Genomic DNA, 27038 nt, shown 5'->3' with positions numbered 1-27038 from the left:
AAAATGGGCTTAACAGAGGCCGCCTGGTTAAGCCTAATTGCAGCGGGCTCGTGTGTGAAGTCCTCGAGTTAAATGAGATGGTGGTGAGATGACAGATTATGAGGAAAGACACTGACATGGGTGCATATCAATAGTTGAAAAATCCCACGTTTTAATTCTGCTAAATCCCCTGCCTCTGCGTCTCTTTGAAGCCATCCTTTGCAAATCAGAAATAAAACTGAAAATCTGGAGGGCTTTAACCACTTGCTGCGCTAAAGGCTCGCCCGCAAGCTGTCGAGAAACGGTCCCCACTTCACATTACTGGGTTCCCATCTGTTCCTGCATCAGCAGCCAAACGCTACAACCGGCATCGCTCTCTCCGCCGAGGCTTTCTTTCTCAGCCAAATGGTGCTTTGTGTGTATCACTTCTTCTGGTCGGACATTCATTCACACCCTCGAGGCAGCGGCGTTATAACAAGTAGGCAGCCCACGCCTAATGTTCAGCTGCAGGGACCCTGGAGAGTTTGTCACACATCACCTACACAGAATGAACATGTGTGTTGACGCTCAGGGAGCTTAATAGGAGCCTCCTCCACTGATGTCATTAGTCTGTTGGAGAGTTTCATGTTGTTAGAAATATTATGTATGATTCTGCTTCAAACGAGTCACAGCTCTTGTTTTTTCTCCACCTCTAGAATCAGCGTTTATGCCAAGAAGGAGAAGAATTGGAAGGTTTTGTAGTTTTAGGGTGCCTTAACATCAAAACATGCTTGGCTGGTGTGAAAGTTATCAATCAAAATCTGGTGTGAACCAAACAACCGGGCCAAGATGACGTGAGAGGAGGGTCTCACTCAGCTTCCAGTGGGACTCTGGTGAGGCTCCTGACTGACTACACCTTTGATGTTCCCTGCTGACAAATACCTCCACCCTTCCCCTACATCCCTTTAATGTCTGCACCATATTTGTACATTTTATTTATTTATCTTTTGTTGTAAATGCTGAATTTGAATACTTGCTGTGTTCTATAAATTGCATTAAGTTCAATCAGGAAGATTTCCTTTACGCTATATCCATTCACAATTCTCTCTCTAGCCCACTCCCACTACTTCCACCAATCAGCTGACCACAAGTTTTCCCTCTCCCAGTTAGCCAATCAAACTTTGCCACTATCTCCTTGAGCCATTCATGTTGCTGCTGCCAAACTTTAAATCCGTTCTTCTCTCTGCTCCTGTCAACTGTCATCTTAGGTAGTATCATCACGCCCTCCCCATTCACCTCCAGTCATCTTTCCCAGAGCCCAGGATGAGCTCATCAAAAGCCCATACCTTTTCACATCCAGATCCTCAGCTCCCTCTTCATCACATCTCATCACCACCATTACCATCACCTGCATCTAGACTCCACAGGGGCGGGGGGGGGGGGGGGGGGGGTTCCCTAATCTGCTACGTCTTTACCACCCTCCCGGAATAGATGACATCACAATGGGGTCTAATCACCAAAGACTTTTCAACCTTTTCATACTTATGTGCACATGTAAGTAAATATTCTGTTCTCTCAGAACGAGTCTCTCCTGATTGAAATAACTAATAAATCCATTGTCTGAATGTGGACTGTCGAGGAAGCAATCGGTGTAAGCAGCATATATATGTGAGATAGTTGGTAACCATGCATGTACGTCATATATGCAGGTGCATTTTGTGCTTCTGTCCTGCTCTGTGTATTTCAGTAGTTTCTCATCAAAAAGAGTGAAATATAGCGACAGCATGATAATCCTCCTGTTATATTACACAAAAGAAGCCTCTGTTTCCACCTGCTTGTCGTTACTCAACATAAGGTCAAGTAGCTGTCTTGAATAATAATGCGCACGATGGTTCCAGCTTTTAGAATATGAGAATTCCCTGCCTTTCTCTGATGCAGATCACATTAGACTGAATATTTTTTGGTTTTGGACTGTACAGATTAAGTAATTTACGACGGTGTAAGAACATTTATAACATTACATAGTTAATTTTCTAGAAAATTCTTTTGAGAAACTGTAGAAACTGAAAGAATAACCAGATGTGGATGTCTGTTTTTGTGATGCAGGACACTCACCTCATTATAACGATTACTGGGGATCTTAATGCTCGTCTTCCTCACCTCCATGTCCACAACTAGACCTTTAACCACTGGTAGCGTGTACTGGTAATTACGAAAGTCCTACGACAGGGACAGAAAAATGATGAGGACAGGGAAACTGTATTTTTTTTGGTAACATAAGTGAGAAAATCATCCTGCTACACACAGAATCTACTGCATTTTGTAAAGTGTATTCGAGGCTCATGCTATTTTCCAACAACACAAAGCAAAGCTCTTCAACCTTGAAAATAAATAATAACCGAGCACAGGAAGAGAAGAGAAAAAAACAAAGCAACTTACTGCGAGCAGATTCATGATAGTGTGGCCGGTCTCTCCGAAGAGGGGTTTTCTGAAGCGAACACTGAACAGCGGACACGGATAAACTGCAAAACAAATTGTTTAGTTGTTGATAAATGCACAATAGAAATGGTTTACCACTCAGATATCATCAATGGTTTTAAATGTCAGGGTTACTTATTTTTCATTTATCAAGTGTCTCATTCAGTTGTCATGGAAATGTATTCACTCTCTCAAAACGATGCCAACATTTTGGGTTTGTTCTCGCTTATAAAAAGTTAGAGAGATGTGGTCAGGGAAAAGAATATTTTTATTCACTTTTATTTTACGGTCTTTGTTGCTGTTACAATGTTCCTCCTTGTTTGTTTTTATTATTTTAATTTATTAATTTATTTAATCAGTCTTGGGTCTGGGTCTGTATTTTTGGCTTAGTGGGTGCTCATGTTTTTATGAACTGCACAACTTGTGTTTCCTGTGTTTTCTATCCGCTTCACTCATGAATGCAAATGAACTGAACAAGAGACCCCACACACACACATCAAATACAGTGCGCCTGCAGTTAGGAGGAACGTTCCTAATCCACAAGTGAAAAATAAGGCTGCTTTTTTCTCCGGCAACCAAAGCTCCTTAGATGACTATTTTTAGCCTTATCTCAGCAAACAGCTGGAAATAAGATCTTGCCACAAACTCTCATTAGCAATAAAAACCAATCTCAGCCTCAATCTGCAGTTCAGTGGGGATCCTCACACTGACGAGCAACCCACACTCCTGCTGGTCACTGCTTAAGGTAAGAGGTAGTGGCGTGGAGTGCTACGCTGTTTGTGTGGTGAATTAATTTTGCAGTGTTGGTAACATTTTGTGTTTAAGAGCCTCAACTGTATGCGGCTTTGTTAATGTATTCTATCTGAGCAAGCTGCAAGCAGGCAAGAGGCTTAGCGGAGCCAGGCGGTGCTCTGTGCTGGCAGGTCTGGCTGTAAGAGAGGGGGATTTGGTGGGAGAGGAGGCTCTTTGATAAAACCCCTGACAAGACTTCCTGGTTCATGTGAGAAGCGGAGAGAAACGTATGAGAGCAGGCTGGTTTGATGTTGACAGGCTTCTTCTGACAACTGACATGCTAAGCTCTCTAGATCAAGCTGGATCCTAATTTTTTACCACAGGAAACCATCAAAGTGGCACTCACACTCTTTGCTCTCACTTTCACCAAATTTAACTTTGTAGTATTTGGTTCCAACACTTGACAGAAATATTTAATATCTGTTAATTGCTTTGTCTCCCATTCACCAGCTGAAGCCCACAACTCAACAATGCATTTCCTGTTTTGGCGCTGACCAAAACACTGACCAAAATGTGTCCTACTCGGAGTATCGACAGCTGACAAGTGCCAGGGTTCTTACACATTTTCCATTTCAAAATTCCATATTTTTCCAGACGATATTTGATATCTGAGCACATATACCCAGCCCTTAAAAAACTTGCATTTATCTTTTGTGGCCATTCAGTCCATACTCCTACGCAGGAAGTTCGACGATGTTCCGCTATAAAACATCTCGGCCCCAATTTTATGCTATCTATGTATCAATATGCAATCCAAAGATATTGTCGCATTTTCTCCCAACCTAATTTGGTTGTGGAAGCTGGGATTGGTACAGTTATACGGCACTGAGGGGAGAGCTTTCTTTACAGCCTGTGACGTACAGGTGTTTAGGAAGCTCTGCTTAAGAGTGTGCTTTCAGTTGCACGCCATGCTTCTTGTCTTGCTTTCGATGACATCAAGCTCGCTTTGGTCCACACACTCAAGCTGTGCTGGCTGCCTGCTCCAAACATAAATGAAAAACACTGTGCGTGTATGACAAATTTATTTTTAGAAATGCAAGTTTTATATTGTAGAAAACTGAATAGGGGAATAGTCTGGAAACACAAATATTTTTCCATTCTCTCTTCTGTTTTTTTCCATATTTATCCAGACTTGGAAATGACTAAAATCTAAATCCATACTTTATACTACACTTAATTAAAGAAAGACAGCAAATGCTCAGATTTGTTTTGTTGTCGATCAGTTTCTTATATCAATCAGCTTTACTATTTTTAATATTAACATTTGAAAAGTTAGTCTTGTTTCATTAAATGAAAAAATGCTTTTGCAGAGAGGTGGAAGTTGAAGCTCGATCAGGAGACAACCACTCAAAAGACGACTGACAACCCTGCTGAGCAACAAGAAGGAAATAATGAATAAGACCAATGACTTCACTTGAGTGCGCTATAAAGTGCTCAGAAAAAACGGAAATAGGTATATCTAAATTTCCATGACCACTGAAGAAAAAAATGTGCCTATGCAGATCATATGACATAACTGAAAGCTCCAGAACAACTATCAAATGGCCCTCAAGGTGAGACTGTCTTGTTAACTGCTGTTGAAGGTCAACAATGAACTCAGTCTTTGCCTTATGGACTGAATCTGTTATTGTGCCGTCATTTTGCAAATAGATTTTTTTGCATTTTCTTTATGAATAATGAAACTACATATGAGCTTAAACTGTCTGTATGTCAACACTTTAAAATAACATGAACCCCGGCAGTCCGAACTCACATCGGTACTCTGCACCCAGCCGCAGCATGAGGCGGATGGGGAAGACCTTGGCCCATGGCGTCTCCCACTTCTGTATCAGGATGCCGAAGAGGTAGGGTGGGTTGGGCAGCAGCAGGTCCTGCAGCGACTGGAAGGAGGGGCTGATGTAGAGGAAGCCGCCATGCTCTTTACTGCCCAGGAAACTCTGCGTGAAGAATGAGTGACTCAGGTGGCTCAGCACGTTGCCTTTAGGAGACGAGGAGGAGATGGGGTCGGTGAAACGGGAGAGGGAAAGGAACAGCAGGGTAGTGGGGGAGAAAAAGGAGTCATGTAATAGGAGTTGAGGGGGGGAATGACGTGAAGGGGATATGAATAAAAATGAAGAGGATAAAATGGAAGAATAGCATGAAAATTAACACAAATAAGAAATAAAGGGGCAAAAGAGAGACAAACCAGAGTTCTCATCCTCTGAAACAGGAGGTAAATATGAAAGGAAGAGGCTCTCGGTGTGCACCTGAGGTTACTGTGAGCACAAGGAGCCTTGGTTAGTCTGTATCAAGTTCAATAACAATGAATAAAACCTATCTTGTCTGCTCGACCTACAGTCTCATATTACCCACTAAGGTTTCATGTTACTAATTATCTGAGGGAGGGAGTCATTTAGATGCCACATAACGCAATAATGCCATGACAAAGCTCAGTGGCTGGGACTTGCTAAAGCCAGCACTTCTTCCCGAGACCTGACTGACGGCGAGTTAATCAGGAACGACACACACAATATGGCTCTCTTCCACCAGCCTGAAACTGCTCCAATGTGAATATGAAAAAGGAAACAGCCTGAGGGGAGCGAGCCGTCAAAGTCACCCGATATTAGTCGATTCTGCTCTGCAGCATACGGAGTTAAAAACGCACGACAAGCAGTGGTGAGGTGTCACGCCTGGAGGGAGGCGACCTGACAGCATGACGCTAATGTTTGGACCATTTTTCAGAGGCAGAGACACAGTTGAGCAGCGGCGGACAGTAACCTAGTTTCCAAATAGAGGACGACTAGGTGCACCTGTCGTCTCGACAGAACAAAAAGTAGAGCTGGGGCATTTCCCCCTCACGTTATACTACATTACTTTAGGGTTAGCTAATTTTTAACTGGGCAGCGCCTGACTGAGACAGGTAGACTCACCTGTGGACACAACTACTAATGAGCTGCTATCTCCCCCAAGAGGGGCCCACGGTGGAGGTGGACTAATTTCGCAGTGTGCCTCCTGGTGGAGCTGTTGGTTGTGTTCTTACCACTGAGGGCCTCCTGGTAGAGCTGCACAAAGTGGGTGAAGATGTCTTTGGGGATGGTCTTCTCGTCAGGTAGACACTGGAGCAGAATGACAACCTCAGCCTGGCCGACGGCATGCATGCCCTTCGTCGTCACGTACCAACACTTCCTGTTCACATCTGTGTAAAGAGAGAACAGAAAACTAGTCAGACATACAGGAGATAGTTACATCAGAGCCATAAATATTCAATCCTTTCAAACATTGTTAACATAATGGCAATTTTACGATTGTCTCGTGTCTGAATTAACACTTTTGCATAAAAGTCATGATGGCAGTCTTACTAATTTGGACCTAGCAACAATTTTGTCACGCTTCTAACAGAAGTTTGAATTGAATGCTGTCAGGTTTACATAAAGACGCATCAGCACAAGATTAAATGCTCAGAGAGAAATTTAATGTTCCTTTCTTTTTAAGTAAACTAAAAATGTATTACTCAAGTATCATCTTCTTTGCACAAAGAGGACAGAATTAATTTAATAAACCACAAAACACTGTGATTGAACCAATTTTACACTGAGAAAATTCTTTTCATGTCAAATCAGTCTTGAAAAGTGATTTTCCCCCCCTTGCAAAGCCAAAAAAGCATATATCCCAAATGCTCATACCTGCTTAGTGCATGGGTGAATACATGAATATGCAGCACAGCACTTTACATACAGCATAAGAGCTAATAGGATTTAAGAGTGCCAACTTAACGTCTTGTATAATCTGCAATAGTGCACAATGACAGAATTATAACAGGCAGCAGAATTCTCTAATAAATGATCAAATTAATTATTAAAGTTATCAATGGATTCACTATGGAGAGATCACTTGCTCCTTGCCATGAAGTAAAAAAAAAAAGAACAATTTGAGTTTTGGCTACTCAGGAATTCACAGACAAAAGCTTAATAGGCATAATTAAAAATTAATGCAGTGCAAATATGTATTTTCCTTTTTCCCCAGATCATCATGGAATTAATAATTCACAAGTAGGTCCACACACTGATTTTTGCTCCTCCGAAATTTCCTCATGTGAATGTTTTGACCTGCATTTTTAAAATGACTGCTGCTTTAAATGGTACTGAGGTGCTGGCTGGGTAACTCACAGTTGACAAGCTTGACCATGGCAAGCAGGTTGGCATTGAGCACAAAGACCAGGGGGTCTGGGCCTCCCTCCTCCAGCTGCTGCATGAGCACGATCTCTGACGGCCTCTCCTCCACTGCATAGTCTGCAGGTGGGGTGGAGCAAAAGAAGGAGAGAAGGGTGGAGGGAGGAGTCGAGGTAAAGTTAGATAAACGGACGGGAAGAATCGAGGATGAGAGAGAGGTGGAGATGTCAGAGTGAGAATGATAGAGGAGTCATGTGAACAGAGATCCTCCCATTTATTTAAAACATCATCACTGCATCGTTCCCATACACAAACCCTCTCCTCCCCCCTGTTGGCAATGAGTGGCTGAAACATGAGCCGTGATAAAGCACATGTAAAACACACTTGACAAGCAAGCACACAAACACAGCAGCTGACGGAGCAATGAGGAGGCAGCAGAATGGTGAGGATGAGGGCAAGCACCTGTGATGTGGCCTCCCGTACCTCCTTTGACTCCGGTGGAGATGAGGATGGGAGGGAGCCCGTCCTCCGGGATCAGGCTGAGGGAGCTGCCCACGGGGCTGCCCACCGGGGCAACAGGGGTATGGGCTGCCTGGGGGTGGAGAGGAGGGGTGGGGGTGTAGTGTTAGATGTACCTTATTGCATACAGTGAGTGGCAGTAACCAAAAGGGTTTTCATGGCTGTTATTGCAGGTACATCTGGGTCCTATAGCTCTAATGGCCAAAAACCAATTAAGTTCACATTTTAAAAAGACCAGTCAAGATTAATACTGCAGATGCCCAATTCATCCTGACTTTTTGTTCCTAATACAAGTGAAACTCACAGTCACTGGATACAAATTGATAGCATCTTTTGCCCAAAGATCAAAATGAGATTACTTAGAGATTCCCTTCACTTAAAAACATGCTGTCCTTGTGTTTATGTCACCTGAAATGTCTGACCTTGACTAAACTGAGCTGTATCTGTACAAAGCTGGTTGACAGGGGAGATGTCTGTGCACTTCCTTAAAATCTAAGATTCAAAAGTATATGCAAATGCAAATGCAAATGCTGGCAAAAAAACCTGAAACCTCCAGTGCAGAGCATACTTATTACACATGATATAAAACTCCAAGTGGAATACATCTTCCTGCAAACTTTATTTGACCTCTGGTATATAATTACATAATAATAATGTGACAATGTGAACACATTGTAACATCATAGCAGATGTTACTGTATGTTTCACAACTATTAATGCTGTGTCAGCAACTGACACTTACAAGCTAACAAGCTAACAAACAACATCAACCAATAAAAAGGTGCTCACTATTCTTACCACTCTGATATGTCGCAGATTTTGGTGCACAACAGACTCCTCATCAGTGTCTGAGTCTGACTGAGGCTCGATTCACGCCGCTCTTTCACCCTTCAACCTAATGCTAGTTTCCCATAGCCAGACCTGTCTCCACTTCTTGTTTTAGCACTGTGCTGGCACTGGGGAAAGTGAAACCTATGGCAAGCAGCAAGTGGACAGGTTGGACACCGGATTTTGAGAGTAAATTTGCTTCCGGCTCCTTTGAAGGTAAAACCATGTTAAACCACATGTTAATCAGAGCAAAGTATTTTTTACATACTCTAAAATATGTCCAGAGATGGAATTTAAATGATTCAGTCATTTTTCTCAAATTTGATAAGACTTCTCTTGAGACACAGAAGACATCATACAACTGTTTTCACAGGCTGAGTCGTCCTCTCACTGTTACTAGTAAATTGATTTTGACATGTCAAATTAAAGGAGTGCCATTTTAATATCCCTACTGGCCTGATTTAAATTCCTTTTAATCACTTTTGTTTGATGCATTATAATGTGCTAACCATGAAAACCGAATGGCGCAGAAGGAGTCCCTGTTTATCAGTGGTTCGTCACTTTGCTGTAGCTCACCAGTAGCACTGGCAGTCACCTTGCCTTTGGCAATAAATTCAAATCCATGCATTACTGAGTTCATGCCAGTGTGACTTTAATGGTGTCATGTGAAAGTCGGATTTTATACTCAAGTTCTTTCTGCATGGCATCATCAGGCCATCTGAAAGGAAGCCATTTTAAAGCTTCAACAATCATTCTGTTCAACGGGCCATGAATCATCCTGACAGGTGGCATTCAAGTCCAATGAGTGGAGAGCAGCACGACAACAGAAACAACCCCACTCAACTTGCTGTTCTGTTATTTGCTGTGTGGCAAACTTTACCGTTTTTTTTTTTTCTTAAGCACATCAGTCGACTGGGATTTATAACTCTGATTAAACGAACAAGGAATGTTGCCTTTGAATTACTGCAGACCATGACCCAGCCACTAAATCATCAAGAATCCCACAGAAGGAGTTCTTTGTGGCTTCCCTCAGCTAGCTGCAGGGTAGCTAACATGACCGTAACAAGCTCACCTAATAGCATTAGCTGTGGGTGAATGTTTTTCATGCCGAGCCTACCTCTGAGGATTCAGAAGTGGTGGATTTGTTTGAATACGTGGAGATGGCCAGTGACTGGGAGGGGGCTGGGCTGGAGGTTGGAGGTTTTGGGGACTCTGCTGTGTCTCCGTTAGGTAGAACTCCATCAGCAAACCACACCCTCCTCTGCTCCCGTGTCAAGGACCCTAAAGGGGAGAGACCCATAGCGAAACACCACAATATAAATAAATATATACATAAATAAAAAACTGTATACAGACAAAACCTTTTAAGAACTAGCCATGAAAATACTTCTCTAAAAGTAATGGGGACAGAATGTCACAGTAGAAGGTGAACAACAAAGAGCATTTTTATTCTTGGTAAAGGTTGTACCCTCGTTGCCAGCCTGTTTCAGGACTCCCACGGGCACCATGACGGTAGGAGGAGGGGAGCTGAGCACCCCCGAGGCCTGGGCTTGCTGCAGAGGGGGGATGGTGGAGCAGTACTCTGCTGGGTTGTTGGGGTTCGGACTCTGGTTGCTTCCAGTAGCAGGTGTCTCCCATGATTGAGCTGACAGAGACAGAAAACATAAAAGTAAACGTTAGGTAAAGTGTGTGCGTGTTTGTGTCTCGGTGTTAAGTCGAAAAAGTACACAGAGCAATACATCAAATCATCAAATCCTAAGTGTAAACCAGTGCCACATGTTTGAGATGAGTGGCTATGCTTTTTGGAAACAATCTTAAAATACCAAATCTATAAACAGACGATATTGTTAAAAAATAAGAAGTACCACTGGACATGTTTTTAACAGGTGTATTGCGTAGATACTTCCCATTATCAATAGTATTGCCATACATCATTATATCCCTTAAGATTGGTAGAGCAGGTAGTTTGACTTAGACTTAGTGTGACAAGAACAGGTGTAACTAATTTAGTTAGCAAGGAATCTGTTCCAGTAAGTGATCCAGTAAGCCTTTGCAGTGAGCCAGTTGGCCCAGCTAAATGAAATGCAGTCGTAATCTGTTATTAATCACACCTAGGTCAAAACGTCTGCTTTGAAAAAAGGCCCATTTATACAGTAGCTGTGTCCCATTACTATACTACATATAAAACTCTACATGTATGCAAAAATCATAATGCTGCTACACTTTATTTCAAAAGACTTCATGTCTGCTAAGAGACAACCAGTCATACTCTCTAAATTTTAAGTTCTTTTTATTGCTGTGGCATTCTCAGTTACACTTAAAAAAGCAAAGTCGGTCTGAATGATATGTTGGTATACACCGTAGAAATATGTTGACCGGCGGAGAATACTGTTTCTACTGTGGGAACTATTCGGGCGCAAATTCATGTTTCCTGGGACAGTAATGGCATGATCCACTCTACTCTGACTTATTCTGCTTCTGACTTTGCCATGACATTCTTACCCTGACACTTACAAATCACACTCGTCATGCCTAAACTTAACCAAACCAATGAAGGAAACGCACACTAGCAAATCAAGGGAACAATAGGACGGGTCATGTCACCATTCTAGGAAACGCAAATTCGCATTTTGGTCATGTGACAAATCAGGACTGGATTCTCACATGATCTTGTGATTCTTGTGTGATCTTGTCACAAATCCAGCTGCCTTGAAAGGTAATAAAGGGAAATGATCAAGCCTGATAAAGTATGGTAGGGTTTTTATGGCCATATCACACACTCCTAATAAAATGCGTACATATAAATGCAACATATAAGTTGGAAAAAACAAACTTTCTTTTTGCAATGATGCTCACCATTCGTCAGTGCAGAATGACAGGTGACACAGACTCGAGCCTCCTTCCTGTCCATGTACATGAGCCTGCACTTCAGGCTGCAGCACGTCGCACAGAACACCTTAAAAACACACACCAAGAAAAAGACATTATTCGTACCACATTCTAAGAATAAGCACACTGGACGCAAAACATTTCTGCAAATGATTTTACTTTAACTGTGAGTGGTTTTTAAAAGGTGAAGAATTGAAAAGAAATTGTGATTTAGTGTGCAGCAAATGTACCATTTTATGGATATTGATTTCCTGTACTTTGCCAAGGCTTCAACGAGCTGCAGCTGTGTACAGGGCACTTTACGTTCAGTGAATTAGCACCTCATTACACATCATTATCCCGTAACATTCACATCCTCACAGAACCATCACACACTTGTTTGTGGATCTACCAGACTGGTGGTGGTGAGTTCACAGGAGGATCCTAGTGCGTCTATTGTTTGCGGCCCCAGATGCGGCCTGGTGTCCGTATTACTGCAGTGCCAGCTCCTCCCTGCTCAAGTGGCAGAGAGTGTGTTTGTTTACCACCATGGGAAATTAAGTAGCAGCCCAGAGATTTTCCAGTGCAGTGTCAGTGACCACATCTCCACTTTAAAGCATTGTGCGGACACCCCACTGTATGTGTGGGTGGCCATAATGCTAGAAAGCTACCTGCACACCTACTGAGTTTATCTGCAAAGAAAGGCCTAAAAAGGAACTCATCTATCAAAGAAACTCGTCTGATTTACCTTACTCCACAGAGTCCAGCAAAGCACCTTTAATAATACTCCCTGTTTAGAATATGACTTGGTTGTGTATTTTAAAGGTTGAAATGCATTATATCATGGTGTTTTTCTCCTTGCACGCATTTTTTCATCTTTTGTTAGGTACTTATTTATTCTGTTTTGTTTGCAGTTGTGTCATATTTTATGTTTATTTATGTACATTTTATTTGACCTCAACAATTTACTGTCAACTGACAACTGACTGACTCTTACACATTACAGATTTGGTGATTCCAGGTAAGTGTTTATTACGGATGAAATGTTTAATTGATGAGCAGATTAAGAGAATATTTATCAGCAACACTTTTGATAATCGAATTGCTTGAGTCATTTTTCAAGCAAGTGCAGAAAATTCTCTAACTTTAGCTTCTCACTCGTGAGGATTTGCTGCTTTTCTTTGTCTTCTTTGTCACATTGAACTGAATATGTTGGTCAAACAAAACAAGCAACAATGGGCTTTTAAAAAGTTTCAATTTTTCTGACATTTTATAGACCAAACACTTAACAAAAAAGTATAAAGACTAATGATAATGAAAATGATCATAAGTTGTAGCCCTATTGTCCATGCCAACTTCCTACACGTCTACTCGCTCATCATAAGAAAGTCAAGATGCAGCAATCAGCTAAATCCCTGTGATGTACTGAAAAAATGTACTGAATAAATGTAGAAAGAAACCTCTATTCTCTGCTGTGCATTTTTTCTCAAGTACTTTGCAAGTCTTGCTTTCCCTAAACCTACCTTGAAAGGCCAACATCATTTGGAAATTCCCAGAATGCCCTTTGATAAAACCCCCAGAGAGGTGTGAACAGTTTGGAGAACATGCGGGTGGTGAAAGCAATAATGATAACAGCACGGCAAGCAAGGTTTTTGGGAAGTTTTTCAATGTCATGCACCTTACAACACAATGCAATATATCTCATTAATGCACTGCATTCTGATCTATTAGTCTGTGCAGGCTACTGTAGGGTTAGGAAATCTCTCTCTCTCTTTTTCCCTGATTGAATTCCCCCTGGATAAGTGGTGCACATTGGTGCAAACTGGAGTTTCTTTACGTCTAAGGGGCTGACCCAAAAAATAAACCTTTTCTGTTAGTGTTTTAGACATAAGGAGATCCTTTCTGTAAGTGTAGCTGCATTACAGCGACAGCACATGGCTATATTTGGTCGGTTATTCAGGGATTATAAATATAAAACCACCAATAACTAACCTAACAACAGAACTGGCGCAGAAATGGCAGATTCTTAAAATCAGTGTTTTTAAGTGTGATACAAGGTTTTACTTTACATTCTCACATAAAAGCAGCTCTAGCACTCCACTGACCTTGCCACAGGCCCTGCAGTGGTGCCTCCTCTTGGTGAAGGTGAACTTGACATCACATTTCATACAGACAGGCGCCTGGGAGTCAGGCACCCACACAGGGGCAACCTCTCCCAGGGAGTTGGCAGGCTTCCTGCACAGTGTGCCCTGCTGACCTGCCTGGAGGTCATTGTCTGGGCTCTCAGAGGGCATCAGGGGAGGAGAGTGGACAACACCATCTCCGTTCACCCCGACTACACTCTGTTCAGTCCCACTAGGCGTAGTTTCAGAGGGCGTGCCTCTCCGACACTGGTTCTCCTGGTTTTTGTTCTTGCTGACGGCAAATGGGCCGAGCTGATTTTGGACCTGGCCCGACAGCGGCTGTGGAATCTGAAGCTTGAGGCTGACTGGCTGCTTTGGTCGTGCCCCTCCATAGGGAACACTGACCGGCTGTAGCCTATTGTTGTTGAGTTTTGGTTGGATGCTACCTGACCCCATTGCTCCCCCATCATTGCTTTCTTGCTTGCTTTCCTCCATTTCTTTCTCCTCAGTGACAGAGTCCTCTTTGGAGGGGACAGGAGAGGGAGAAAAACCCTCCTCCTCGTCCTCCTCCTCTGTCTCCTTAAGTTTGGAATGGCTACTGCTCTCCTGCTCCAATCCATTGGGAAGGCTTGTTATTCTGAGGAGTTGGTCTAACTGTCCCTCTGGACCACATCTCCTCTCCTTCTCCTCCACTCCGACCCTGTCAGGAGAAGATACACCATTCTCTTCCACCTCACAACCAGCCTGGATGTCTCTCCCTCTATTCAGGAGATTTTCTACCTGCTCCTCTTTTAAGTTTGCAATTTGTTTTTCTTGACCATTTTCCTGTAAAACAGCCTCCACTTTGACATCTTCCCCATTTTGTGTTGTTAGTTCCACATGTGGATGAGTTTTCAGAGACGGAGATTCTTCTTCGTGTCGTAATCCATCCTCAAAGGTAAAGTGAGTGTGACTGACAGCGGAGCCTCCTCCTCCCGCTGATGTGGCTTTCTCCTCCAGATAAAGTTTAGCCTCCTGGTCAGAAGCAGCAGGCTGGTTGTCTGAAGGAGAATTTATCTCCTTGCCGAGCCCATCCAGTTGCGGGCTTGCAGGGCTGGCAGGACAGCCATTTTCCACAGCAGTACAGGCCGTCACAGGGGGCGGCGAGAGATCGTCTGTGCCCACCAGTTTGCCGATGTTGGGCTGGGGGAGTGGTGGGCTGTGAACATCTGCCGGCCTCTCCTCTACCCAGGATGAGGGTTCGGGACCGGGATGTCTTTTGGGGTCGCCCCCCGGGGAGGCGCTTGAGGAGGAGTCGGGGAGGGTTTTGAAGGGCAGCGGACTCTCCCGGGGGCTGAGGTCTGCGTGGGCCAGGGCGGGGTTCAGAGAAAGCAGGTGGGCTGGTGGGGCCAGGATCTGGGTCCACTTGGCATCCGAGAGAATGGGATTGTCTGTCTCATCTGGCAGAGAAAGAAGAGAGGAAAACAGATGATTATATAGAGCTCACTTTGCCTTATAAAGCCACAGTCTTTATGTGACATGTTATCAGTTGATCTAATAGTGGCTTTGCTGCACTTTGCAAATAATTTGATCTATATCTTGCACAAGTCACCATTCACCCTATTTTTTCTGGAAACAGAAAATAAGGAGAAATGGCTACTAGCAACGAGATCATGAACCTTAAAACAGCAAGACAGGGAGCCTCAAATGAACTGCCAAAGGGAACTGAAACAAAGATACACACTCCCAGGTGATCGAAAAAGAGCTAAAAATGGCAGGAACAAAACCAGGGGACAAATTGAGAAATGAGGTTGGCATGGAGTGGGAAATTAGTGTGTGGATGGACTGGGAAATTCTGAGAAATTGGGCCAAATGGCTCGCTCGCCCCTGGGAGCCATCAGTCAAGCTGACACATGAATGCTGTGTAATACAAGCGGAAATTCTTATAATATTTATTCAAAGGACTTTCTCACACAGCCATGTCAGCTACTGTATGGCGCTCTCCTCCCTCCACTGGAATTTATGCTAAGCTGTTTTAGTATGTGCAGTAGCAGATTCAAGCACACACACATTCACTCACACAGAGTTAATCTGCCAAGCTGGATCTCTGGCAGAGGACACACAGATAATCACTCACAGCCAAAATACACACTGAGCTCACAGTACCATCAAAATATGCTGTGTGTGGAGGAGTGGCATTTTTCTGGGGTCATCTGCAATGAATCCAGAAAAAGAGCAGTCTTTCCTCTATAATAAGCAGACTGGAGAACTGGGGGTGTGCATAGACAGAGCTCGGTAATGCAGTGTTTACTTTACAATCACCATAAATAAACTCAGTGGAAGCGCCGTTTCATAAAGGCCCTAACACAATTTCTTTACTTGTGAGCATTAAGTGTGGAAAAAAAAGAGACTCATCTTGCGCCAATTTCACACAAGCCCCAGGGGAAATTGATAATCCAATTAGTCCTATTCCCTCTCTGCACACCCTCAATCACCACCTGTAAATGTTACTCAAACTCACTGGGTAGTGGCTGATTGTCTGACACCTTGATGATTTACCCTTGGGTTACATAACAGCACCCTGACCACAGCTCCTCTGAAACGTCATTCCACAGCTATGCCTTGTCCCATCCCATGTTTTCTCAACCTCATTGACTCATTGTGTGTCCCTGTCTCATCTCCACATCCATTTAAACTAACACAGTGGCTCACCTTCGTTCTGCTCAAACTCGTCCAGCACCTTGTCCAGGTTGAAGGCCTCGGCCTGGAAGTAATTCTCCATGGGTCAGGAAGCTCCACCCTGCCGACGGCCGTGTGAACCTAGAAACACAAAGACACTGTCCTCAATACTAAATCTATTCACATTTTCATACCGCATAATGCAGATGTCCCCCACGGCCTGTATCATATCTCCTTTGTCATATCTCACTTTAATATGATTTGTTTAAGCAGAAACATCCCCTCTAACTCGCTTTCGTTCTTACTTCTCATTTCCCTCCCATGCCAGTGCTCTTTTGTGATTGCTCTGGGGCCATGGAGATAATGAGAGGGAAGGATGGCTATGGTTTGATTAGGAAGGTTATGGGGTGAATTATATGACCTGTAGAAAGGATACATCCAGAATACAAACTTATCAAATTCTCTAAATACTAAGTAAAGGGTTTCTTAAGTTGCATCTTAAAGGAACAGTTCACCCCAAAAGTAAAAAAAATACATATTTTCCTCATACCTGTAGTGCTGTTTAGTCTTGAGTGTTTTGATGTGAGCTGCTGAGCATTGGAGATATCGGCCGTAGAGATGTCTGCCTTGTCTCTAATATATTGGAACTCTTGAGCTTGTGGTGCTAAAAGTACCAATTTTTTTTTTTTTTTTGTTTGAAAAACTCAACAGCAGTGTCTCTTTCCAGAAATCATGACCCAGTTACTCAAGATAATCCACAGACCTTGTCATGAGCAGTTTCATGCAGAAACTATTTCCTTTCTATCAAACTAACATGAATCCACTCATGAACCAGAGGTTTATGCTTGTGACATTGGGAGATGTAAACATTAATGACCTCCTCGGCCGAGCTGTAACGTTAGCTAGCTCAGTGGTGCAAGGTGAGTGAGCAGTAGATGCTTGTTCTTTCTCTGCAGTGATAAGATTGGCAGGTGTAGAAGAAAAAAGCTCCTACATAACACTGCTCAAAACAAGGTCTGTGGATTATCTTGAGTAACCCGGTCGTGTTTTTTGGAAAGAGACATTGTTGTTGAGTTTTTCCCTTTTTTTGGCACTTCGAGCACCACAAGCTGAGTGCCATCTAGTTCCATTATTTTGGATAGAAGGCAGACATCTCTACAGCCGATATACTAAACAACAAAGACCCAACAAATCTAAAAAAATATTACTTTTTCTTCTATCAAAAATGTACAGACCCATCCTCTACAAAACAGGATTCCTTCATGCAAAAGTTGTTGCAGTCATAATGACTTGCTTTTTTTAAAACACAGAAATGGTCTACATTCTTTTCTAAACATTTCTGACCCTGGTGGAAAACTTGTGTATACATTTAGTCATATAGTAATGCTCCTCTCTCTGTCAGTCCTCACCTGCACAGAGGTCCTCTCCAGCAGTCCCAGGTGGTGTTTTTTCTCAGCGGGTTTCCCTCTCAGTTCTCACTTCACCCAGTTTGGCAAGCGCCCAGCGCCCACACCTTAGACACAGAGGGGAAACACCATTCAGTAAAAGAGCTGCCTCTCAACCTGTGAGACAAAGCACGCTGCTGGTTTCACTACCACATGATGTATTGAGTATAGTGACAGCACTTCGTACATGCTTACAGTATATGAATTTTAAATTATAGGAAAGTAAAGCTAGCTAAGTGCTTGGTCTGTGCTTACTATTTCACTTACTGTGAGCGAAAAGTGTACATATTCAAGTCAGTTTGGGTTCAGGCTGGTATTCTTTGGAAATGAAAATACTGCCTTTAAAACACAAGTCAAGGTCAAATCACCCAGTTCATTTAGGAATTAAGTAAAGCTCTGTATATTTGGTATTTTTAAGTAGAGCTGAAATTATTAGTCAAATAACTGATCAATCAATGAGCAAAAAATGAATCAGCAGCTATTATGACAATGGATTAATTGTTTCAGACATATTTTAAGCAAAAATGAATTACATTCACTTATGGCATCTTTTTTGTCACGAATAAAAGTAAACTAAATATCTTTTGGGTTTTGGACTGTTGTTTGGATCAAACAAACAATTTAAAGATTTCAACTTGAGCTCTGGGAAATTATCATGGGCGTTTTCACCATTTTATGATATTTTGTACCCAAAATGATTCATCAATGATGAAAAAGTTATTAGATACAGCCCTGTTTTCAAGCATGTGGTACACATTTATGCTGAAATCAAGACAAGACTCAGACAGCTCAAAGCTGATGATGAATCAGAACAAAATGTTAGGTAAGTGTGGGACACGTTAGTCTCTGAACAACACCATGCTTCAACTGGGGATACAGCACATCCAGCTTATCATGTGTATTGCGCATTATCATACATAGTGAGCTATTACCATCCACACCCGACAAGGCAATCAGAGTCATGAATGGAAAACAGATGAAGCCTGAATCACTGCACAGTAAACCTGCCCAGTCTGTCCTTGTTGATGAGGAGACCTTGAAGTGAGGATGTGATGGTGTATAAGTGTGTGTGTATGTGTGTGTGAGTGTGGGGCTGCGAATGAGTAACAGTCGGGCTGAACTTCAGGGTCATTCTCATAAGGACAAGAGCGACCAGAGATTACACCAGAGACCAGATATTCCGCAGAGCAAAGCTTCGGAGAAAGGAGCAGAGTCAACACATTTTCCGCTTAGTTTAAGGTGCAAGCATGGGCACGATGTCAGCACAAAACAGTGAAGGCACAGGACAGGAAGCTACACATGTAGTGTGTACCATGGGTCAAAGTGTTTCTGCCATACCATGAGCAAGGCTGGGGGCTGCTATCTGAGCCAAAAATACAAAAGAAAAAGCACCCAGTACAAAAATACTTCTTTAAATTGAGAATATCTATAACATGAATGATCCATCAGTGAATGAAACAAAACAAAAGAGCTTAATTAGAGCATGTTACAACCCTTTAGGCAAGCACAGTCCAGATGGAGTATGATGACTCAGATTAGGCACAACACTAGCCTTGACGTGACACACAACTTGATAAAATACAAATAAACTGACATTTTAACAATGATTTCACATGATCACCTTTTAAAAATCTACTCTATAGCAGGTAATAGTGATTTAATCTAATACCAGCAGTAAAGACATCTTTGTATGCATGTAGTAACCCCAAACTGTACACTTTTAAGTCACTTAACATTTAGTTGCTGCATGTCAGCCTGCAAGTGCAAGATGATCCAGTTTGGATGGAGTAATTTACCTTCACATCACCTGAACCGATCACTGAATGGGAGCAACAGCTACGCATCAAGGTTTAACCTTGTCCAACCTCTGCACCCTTTACTTCAGTAAGGAGATTTCCCTCTACACTGAATTCTTAAAATTATATTGCACTATAAAAACCTGAAAACCTCCTGTGGACTGCCAGACAGTGCACACACAAACACATGAACAAACACACACACACACACACACACACACACACACACACACACACACAGAAATGCCTCCATGAGGACAGGAGCCCGTCCCTGATTAAGATTTAATTACCCTGCAGAGGCACTGAATAATGCATCTTTAGTCAAAGTGCGTGAAGGAGTTGTATTTTTAGACATGTAAACTTGGGGAGATGCTCTAAAGGAGACATATGTGCATGAGAGAGTGTGTCAGTCAGAGACCCTGTAGGACTAAAGCAAATGGTCCTGTAGCTACATGATATTAGGATAATGTGTTTGAACTAAGGCTGGGCAATATATTGATATAATACTGATATAATGATATGAGACCAGGTATCTTCTTAAATGCTAAATATCGTAAGTCTTCTGGTTTAGAACGCAGCATTACAGCAAAGTGATGTAGTTTTCTGAACTTACCCAACTGTTCTAGCTGCTATCTAGCTGCTATCTAGCTGCTATTATTCGCCTTTATCCACTTAGTCATGGTATCAACACTACTGATGACCTTTTATCAAAAATCCCATTGTGTAAATATTCTGTGAAAGCACCAACAATCAACCCAACACAAAATCGATAGAGGTATTTGGTCAGAAATATTGTGATTTTGATTTTCTCCCCATCGCCCAGCCCTAGTACAAACTTGTTTCAACTCCTCAACTTAAAACTAATTAAAACCATGTGGTGCTGCCTTAGGTTAAACAAGAATATCAAGTTTGTACATGACAGTGAAGATCACCTGACGGTTATCCTAACTGATCTATAAACTATACAGACTCAGCTCATGACAGACCGCTGTGACAAAGTATAGCAATATAGAGAAGCCTCACCATGGCTGCAGACTCTTCTTGTTACTTGTGTGACCACTGACAATCAAACTGGAATCAGCTTAATGTCAACTACGGTAACTGATTCAACTAGGCCTCATCATTTTAGCACTGCCTCTTTTTACAGTGACACAAAAATGCTGCCTTTAACATTTACATCAGCAACTAACAATGGATTTCATTATCAATTAATGTGCAGATTACTTTGCTAATTAAAGAAGTATATCACTGCTGGAAAGACCATATTTTCATGGAACTAGACTGACTATGCAGTAGAAAGACTCATACACTTTTGATTGGTGCTGTATGACCAGGGAAAACAGAGAAAATGGCTGTGGTATGTCATTTTACTCAAGAGACAGAAAACCTTTAAGTACCAGAATTGTGAGGCACTGGACCAATGAACGCTCACGATGGTGGTTGTGCTAATGCGAGCTTGGCCGTTTTTGACGCAGGAAACAATATGAAGGCAGGCTGGTAACAAACGATCTTGAATTAAAGTTAACCAGCTAGCTAAAATATGTTTCTGAAAACATTTGCAGTGACAAACAGGTAATGCACTATCAGAATCTTGATTTATATTTCATCAACACTGATTAGTTTTACCATTTGATCTCAGTTTTTCAACCCCGGTTTACCCACAGTGTTATGATACACAGCTGGTTGAAAATCAGCAAAGTGTCCCTTTAAACAAATGTTTGGTCTATGAAATGCCACTGAATAGTAAAAAAAATGTCCATGGCATGTTCCCAGAGTCCAAGTGGCCATCTTCAAAATACTAGTTTTGTCTGACCAACAGTCCAAAAATTAAAGATATCAAATTTAAAATCAAATCAAATACAGAAACCTTGCAAATCCTCAGACTGGAGACAGCTTGGTATTTTGAAAATCAGTGTAAAAGTATAACACAAACATGACTGAAAACAAGACCGGGGTCACTATGCTATTTTTAAATGGAGCCAAGTGCAGTTGATATCCATTCACTAAAGCCACGCTCCAGCCTCCAGTGTCAGCCAGACATGCTAATAATGAAATGGCCTTACAGACTACTAACACGATAAACCACGCCTGACTGGACATCCTGGCATTGCAACAAAATTAAATAAGACAAGGGCATAAACAGCGAGCAAGCTTGGACAAACTAGAATGCTACAGCAGTTCATTAAGTTCGCCCTGTCAGAACAAGACTCTGTTTCCTGCTGCTGCTTCCGGTGACGGAGCTGCATTCACTTCCTCACATATCAGAAGGAATTCCCTTACAATCACTGACATCTATCTGCTGGTTATGTGTAGAAATTTACAGCATTTTGGACCAGGATAAGGTAAATAATACATCCCTATTTTAGGACGTTTTCCTTCAATGATTTTCTTTCTCTGGTTTCTTGTTTTCAATTCATAAATAAATGCATTGTTTGGGGTCTTCCACATTTTGGCAATAGGCCCTTTACATGGCAGACAATTTGATATGTCACAAGAAGAAAATTACAGGTGTAATATCCTTACCTTGGTAGTGGCAAAATAGCATTTAATAGCACTACTTCCTGGATTCCAGTAGTGTGCATATGGCCTCACTGGCATGGGGCCCTTATATATCAGTTACCCATAATTAATGGTATCAGTTCTACTTGTGCTTTTCTTCCTGTGACAAGTCAAAAAAAAGAAACTGGGCCAGTATGTATAAAGCCCAAAATTTCGGGTCTCAAATAAAGCAAAAGACTGGGAGTAACCTAAGATTTCTTATTCAAATTATGAAATGTCCTGCATAAATGTTGCTAAGTGTTCAGACTTAGGCACAGCCTCTAAAGTATTTAAGAGGGCTCACGAGGAGACATAACACAGTTATGAGTTATGAGCTGGTGGCCTACAAAGAGGAAGGCCACACACTTACCAGCAAAGAAAAATATGTTTTGGGTATATATGATAATTCAAAATTGTAAAGAAAATGAGATGAAGTCCTCAAGTTCCAAATATTATGTTGTCATACATACTGACCCAAAGGTCAGGAATCAACTTTCATGCTCAAAATATGACTTCATTTAATATAACGGCATTTCAACTAACACTTCTGATATTGTCAACATATCAGCTATAAATATCATCGTCTAGCTTAGTGTATTACATTTATTTGTCAGTGACGGTGCACAAAACCATTATTCTCACACAAGGAGAAGAGATGCACCAAATTTAGCTACTTGCCAATTTCCTCCTGCAGTCCCTGGGCAGGTAGACACTGACGCTAACACAACACAGGCAAATACATCTTATCATAAGCTTATTTCTTGCATGCTTCAATATACTGAAGCATACGTTACAATGAGTGATGAGGAGGAGGCTTTCAAACCCATTAATCATGACAAGCTGTGCATTAAACCATGATGGTGTGATGCAGCCCTGACGCATTACCTATGGAGGCCTACTATTGGCTGACTTATCAGAGTATTTGGGACGTCAATGTGCTCCTTTAGTCAGCACTTGAGAGTGATGCTGTCTTTATTGGAAGCACCTCGGTCTGTTTTGCTTAGAATTGTTTCACATCTAAGTCAAAGCTTAGGATCAGTCTTAAGATCATAATTATAGATCAGTTTTATATTTATTGGTCTCTGCACTTCACCGATTGGTTTATGAGGGAAGAAGAGACAATAGGTGATTTTTCTACACAACTTCTAGCAGCTTGAGAGCTTTGACAATGGTACACTGGTAATGGTAAACAGAGCCGAAACACTTTGTTGATATATCACACAAGTCTATCGACAAAAAAATATTTAGCAGCTAATGTGATTTCAGTCATTCCTTATAAGCAAATATTGCCATATTAACATTTCCTGGTTCCAACCTCTCAAATGTGAGGATTTCCTAATATTCTTTATCGTATGTGATAACAAATGGTGTATAGTTTATTTCTGGACTACAGCTGCAAAATTAGTCGATCACTTGATTAGCTGATGAACAGAAAATGAACCTGCAACTAACTTTTTTGATAAATGACCATCATTTCAGCCAAATATTATTTGGTTTATACTTTTCAAATATAAGGGTTTGCTGGGTTTTTTTTAAACATGTGACAGAACATTAAAAATTGTTAGCTTTTGGACTATTGGTTGGACAAAACAAACAAATTTACAACATCACAGCAAAATCTAAAACATTTTTTCACTTTTTTGTTTTACAATTTATAAACTAAACAATTAATCCATTGAATCAAGAAAACTGTGAAAACATTTGTTCGTTTTAGCCCAATTTTGGACTATTGGCTAAATAAAACAAGCCACTTGGAGAAAGTATTTTTTTCACTACATTCTGACACTGTATAGAAAAAAAGATTAATAAAGCAAAAAAAAAAAAAAAAATCTAAGTAAATAATTATGAGTTGCAGCCCAACATTAAAAACTGCTGTATCTGCCGGGAAAATTAGGGCTGGGCAATATATCAATATTACATTAATAGCATGATATGAAACTAGATATCGTCTTAGATTTTGGATACTGTACTACGTATCGTTTCTGGTTTTAAAGGCTGCAATAAAGTAAAGTGATGTGATTTTCTGAACTTACCAGACGTCTTGTAGCTGTTCTATTTTTTTGTCTTTACTCACTTAGTCATTACATCCATATTACTGATGATTACTTATCAAAAATCTCATTATGTAAATGTTTTGTGAAAGCACCGATAATCAACCCTGCAATATCAATACCAAGGTATTTGGTCAAAGGTATTGTGGTATTTGATTTTCTCCATATCACACAGCCTAAGGGGAAATCTTCTGTATCAGTAAGTTCTTGTGAAAACGATAATGGTTGTCAACAGTTCTCAAGAAAACAGAGCTCTGAACCAAGTTTCTATACGCTTCCTTTTTCTGGTGTTTCAAACTTCCCAGGACTTCAAGTTCACATCCTGATAAACAGCGTTTTTAGATCCATACCCGACACAGACGTGCTCCAGACGCCGCCTATTCAGGGTGAACACAGGAAACCTCAAATGATCACTTCCTCTCTTTAAGAATGGACTGACATCACTTTCTAACAACATGATCGCATGACTGAGTGTCACATTATTATGTAATGTTTAACGCCCTGGCTGGGAGTACATTGGGAGTTGTCCTACCTCCTCTTGAATTTTTTTATCCTGATTCCCATGTACTGCCAGAGATTTATGAAATAAAAGAAAAACATAAAAATAAAAGCACGCCACAGGTTTGTATCCTCCAAAAAGGTCGTACTCCTTCAATAATTCAAAACATCTCTTTGACAAGAGAGGCTGAAATGGTAAATCTGTTGAGGTTTGAAGATGATAAAGGTAAAGAAGCGAGTAGCTGTCCTCCTGTCACAAAGAGCTGCTCTGCTTCACAGCAAGTGTCAAAAGCTATTATGATCTCCTTTTCTCCCTTATGTTTTGATCTACATTTAACCACCACCAGACAGGAAAAAAACTGCAAGAGGAGACAGGCTGCTGGGTTGCCATCAGGGAGAGACTTGTAATACTTTCTGAAAGCGTACAGTAACCTACATCTGGGAAGCCTCTGCACACATGAGAGCTGGCCTTTGCATGGTAAGCCTGTTGGATCAGTCTACTCAATCAACCCCCTGAGATTTAATACTGTTTGAAGATGTAGTAAGATACAGGTAAAAATGAAATGACCTGTTTATGTTTCAGTCAGGGCTGGAGAGATGCCAAGAAAATTAAGGGTGTTATAAAGTCTAAGCCTTTCCAGCTGATTTGAGGGGGGAAATACACTTTAATATTATCTGATCTGGCTTTCTCATCAGTTACAATTCCAATTTAAATTCCTCACTGGTGATGACTATTCAAGGTGGGACTGGGATGGGCCCACTTCTTCATGAATCCACCTCTAGCACTTGCCTAAAGGCCCTGAAACCACATGATGAGGTAAATGCAAAAGACATGGCAGCAACAAACCTCACAAAACCAACTCTGTGGAGCAAGATAGATGACCATTAGCTTGGATTATGCAACCATAAAGTGGCACTGTGGCTGTGCCTGCTGCCTACAGGCCAAACACAGCCTCAGCTGGAAAATATTATTCACAGGTAGACTGGGTAAACACATGGGGAACTCCTCTGTGTTATTAAATGTGGCGGGTTAAAGCTGAACAGCTGCAAAATCACAACAGTTGAGATTTTGTTTGCAGCAGAACTTGTGTAGTTAGTTCTATTAGCAGGGCTGCTGCTAGCTGAATTTAACGTCCACCACACCAAAAGGCCACGAGTAAGTTTTCAAAACAGTTATCATCAAGCTGACTTAACATAATGGGAGAAATTTTAAATGTAGACACCATATAACACCACTGTATGGCAGCAGGGTGTATCGGGGGTGAAGTAGCTAGTATTAGCTCCAACGGTTCAGCGGGTAGTCGTGCGCCGAGTGACGGCAGCGACTTGCTGCTCTGACGGACACTCACACCGCCGCTGACTCGGTGGGCTTTGCGGCTAACGGCCAGTTTTAACGGTTACATGAAAAGCACCGCTCCTCAGGTTAACTCGTTTCTCACTGTCACTGGAAGTATTTTTCGCTTCCCGCCGCACTGCTAGCGTTTTTAGTGAATGTTAACCCACAGCTCGTAAAGCAACGTTAACGTGTTGTGTAATTGAACGTAAAATAGTGTTACCGTAACACCACCTTTCACGGTGTCCCTCACCGTTTAGCTAGCTAACGTTAAACACATCATAGAATATCACCCGTCCACACTGACTTCGGCTCAGTTAATCTAACACTTGCTGTTGCAATGGCGGGTTGTAACGTTAGAGCAACAACAGACCTGTGAAATGTCATGAAAACAAATTCAGTCACTCACCGGAGGAATCCTCATCTTTACGTACAGTCCCGCGGAGCCCCTCCGTCAGTATCCGTCATACCTAATCGCCTTTGAAGGCTATTTTTGAGTATCCTGGCGTAGACCCTCCGCTGCCTGCCAAACTCACACGGCGCAAGTCGGAAAGTACAGCCTGTAGTCTACATTAGTTGCGCGACAGCACTCAAGGATCCCTCCCCCAAGGTTTAATATTGGGAAAAAATAAGGAGCAACGTCAAGACAGCCATAACGGAAATACACCACTTCCGGTTTTATATCTCAAAATAAAGCTCCCACTTCTGAATGTGTGGCTAAAACATGCATTAACAGTGTTGGAATAATTACTCAGATATTACTTAAGTAACACAGCTATGTAATCTTACTTACATGTGTTTTGCTTATTGTTTATTGTTTAGATGAAACTTTTTTATCCTGAGGGAAACTGCTTTGCAGCAGTTTCAGTACAAAGTAGGAAATAGTGCAAATGGAGTGCACAGATAAAATAACAGTAAGGTGCAAATCCAAAGTGTATACAATGCCAAATGTATATAAAATATAAACAGATTACTCTGATGTACAGAGCCAGTTCATGATTATGG

The 27038-nt window shown here is 41.7% G+C and overlaps 1 protein-coding gene across 2 annotated transcripts in view; it reads right to left on the bottom strand.

Annotated features, from left to right (window-relative positions):
* zfyve9a (zinc finger, FYVE domain containing 9a) overlaps nucleotides 1-26728 on the bottom strand; it is a 32299-nt gene extending 5571 nt beyond the window's left edge. Inside the window, exons 1-13 of one of the 2 annotated variants that reach the window (XM_033651362.2) lie at nucleotides 26443-26728; nucleotides 17782-17885; nucleotides 16406-16513; nucleotides 13697-15153; nucleotides 11580-11679; nucleotides 10192-10368; nucleotides 9841-10004; nucleotides 7839-7968; nucleotides 7374-7496; nucleotides 6248-6403; nucleotides 4982-5206; nucleotides 2398-2480; nucleotides 2074-2178 (exon numbers count right to left, since the gene is read on the bottom strand). In XM_033651362.2, the coding sequence (XP_033507253.1) occupies nucleotides 2074-2178; nucleotides 2398-2480; nucleotides 4982-5206; nucleotides 6248-6403; nucleotides 7374-7496; nucleotides 7839-7968; nucleotides 9841-10004; nucleotides 10192-10368; nucleotides 11580-11679; nucleotides 13697-15153; nucleotides 16406-16475 (2790 nt within the window). In that variant the 5' untranslated portion in view covers nucleotides 16476-16513; nucleotides 17782-17885; nucleotides 26443-26728. The remainder of the gene's footprint in view (nucleotides 1-2073; nucleotides 2179-2397; nucleotides 2481-4981; nucleotides 5207-6247; nucleotides 6404-7373; nucleotides 7497-7838; nucleotides 7969-9840; nucleotides 10005-10191; nucleotides 10369-11579; nucleotides 11680-13696; nucleotides 15154-16405; nucleotides 16514-17781; nucleotides 17886-26442) is intronic. The other variant, XM_033651363.2, reaches the window with a different exon arrangement.
* Between the last annotated feature and the right edge of the window lie 310 nt (nucleotides 26729-27038).

The sequence above is a fragment of the Epinephelus lanceolatus genome, chromosome 12 (genome assembly GCF_041903045.1).
Source record: "Epinephelus lanceolatus isolate andai-2023 chromosome 12, ASM4190304v1, whole genome shotgun sequence".
Lineage (NCBI taxonomy): Eukaryota > Metazoa > Chordata > Actinopteri > Perciformes > Serranidae > Epinephelus > Epinephelus lanceolatus.
This window is presented reverse-complemented; position numbering and strand designations above follow the sequence as displayed.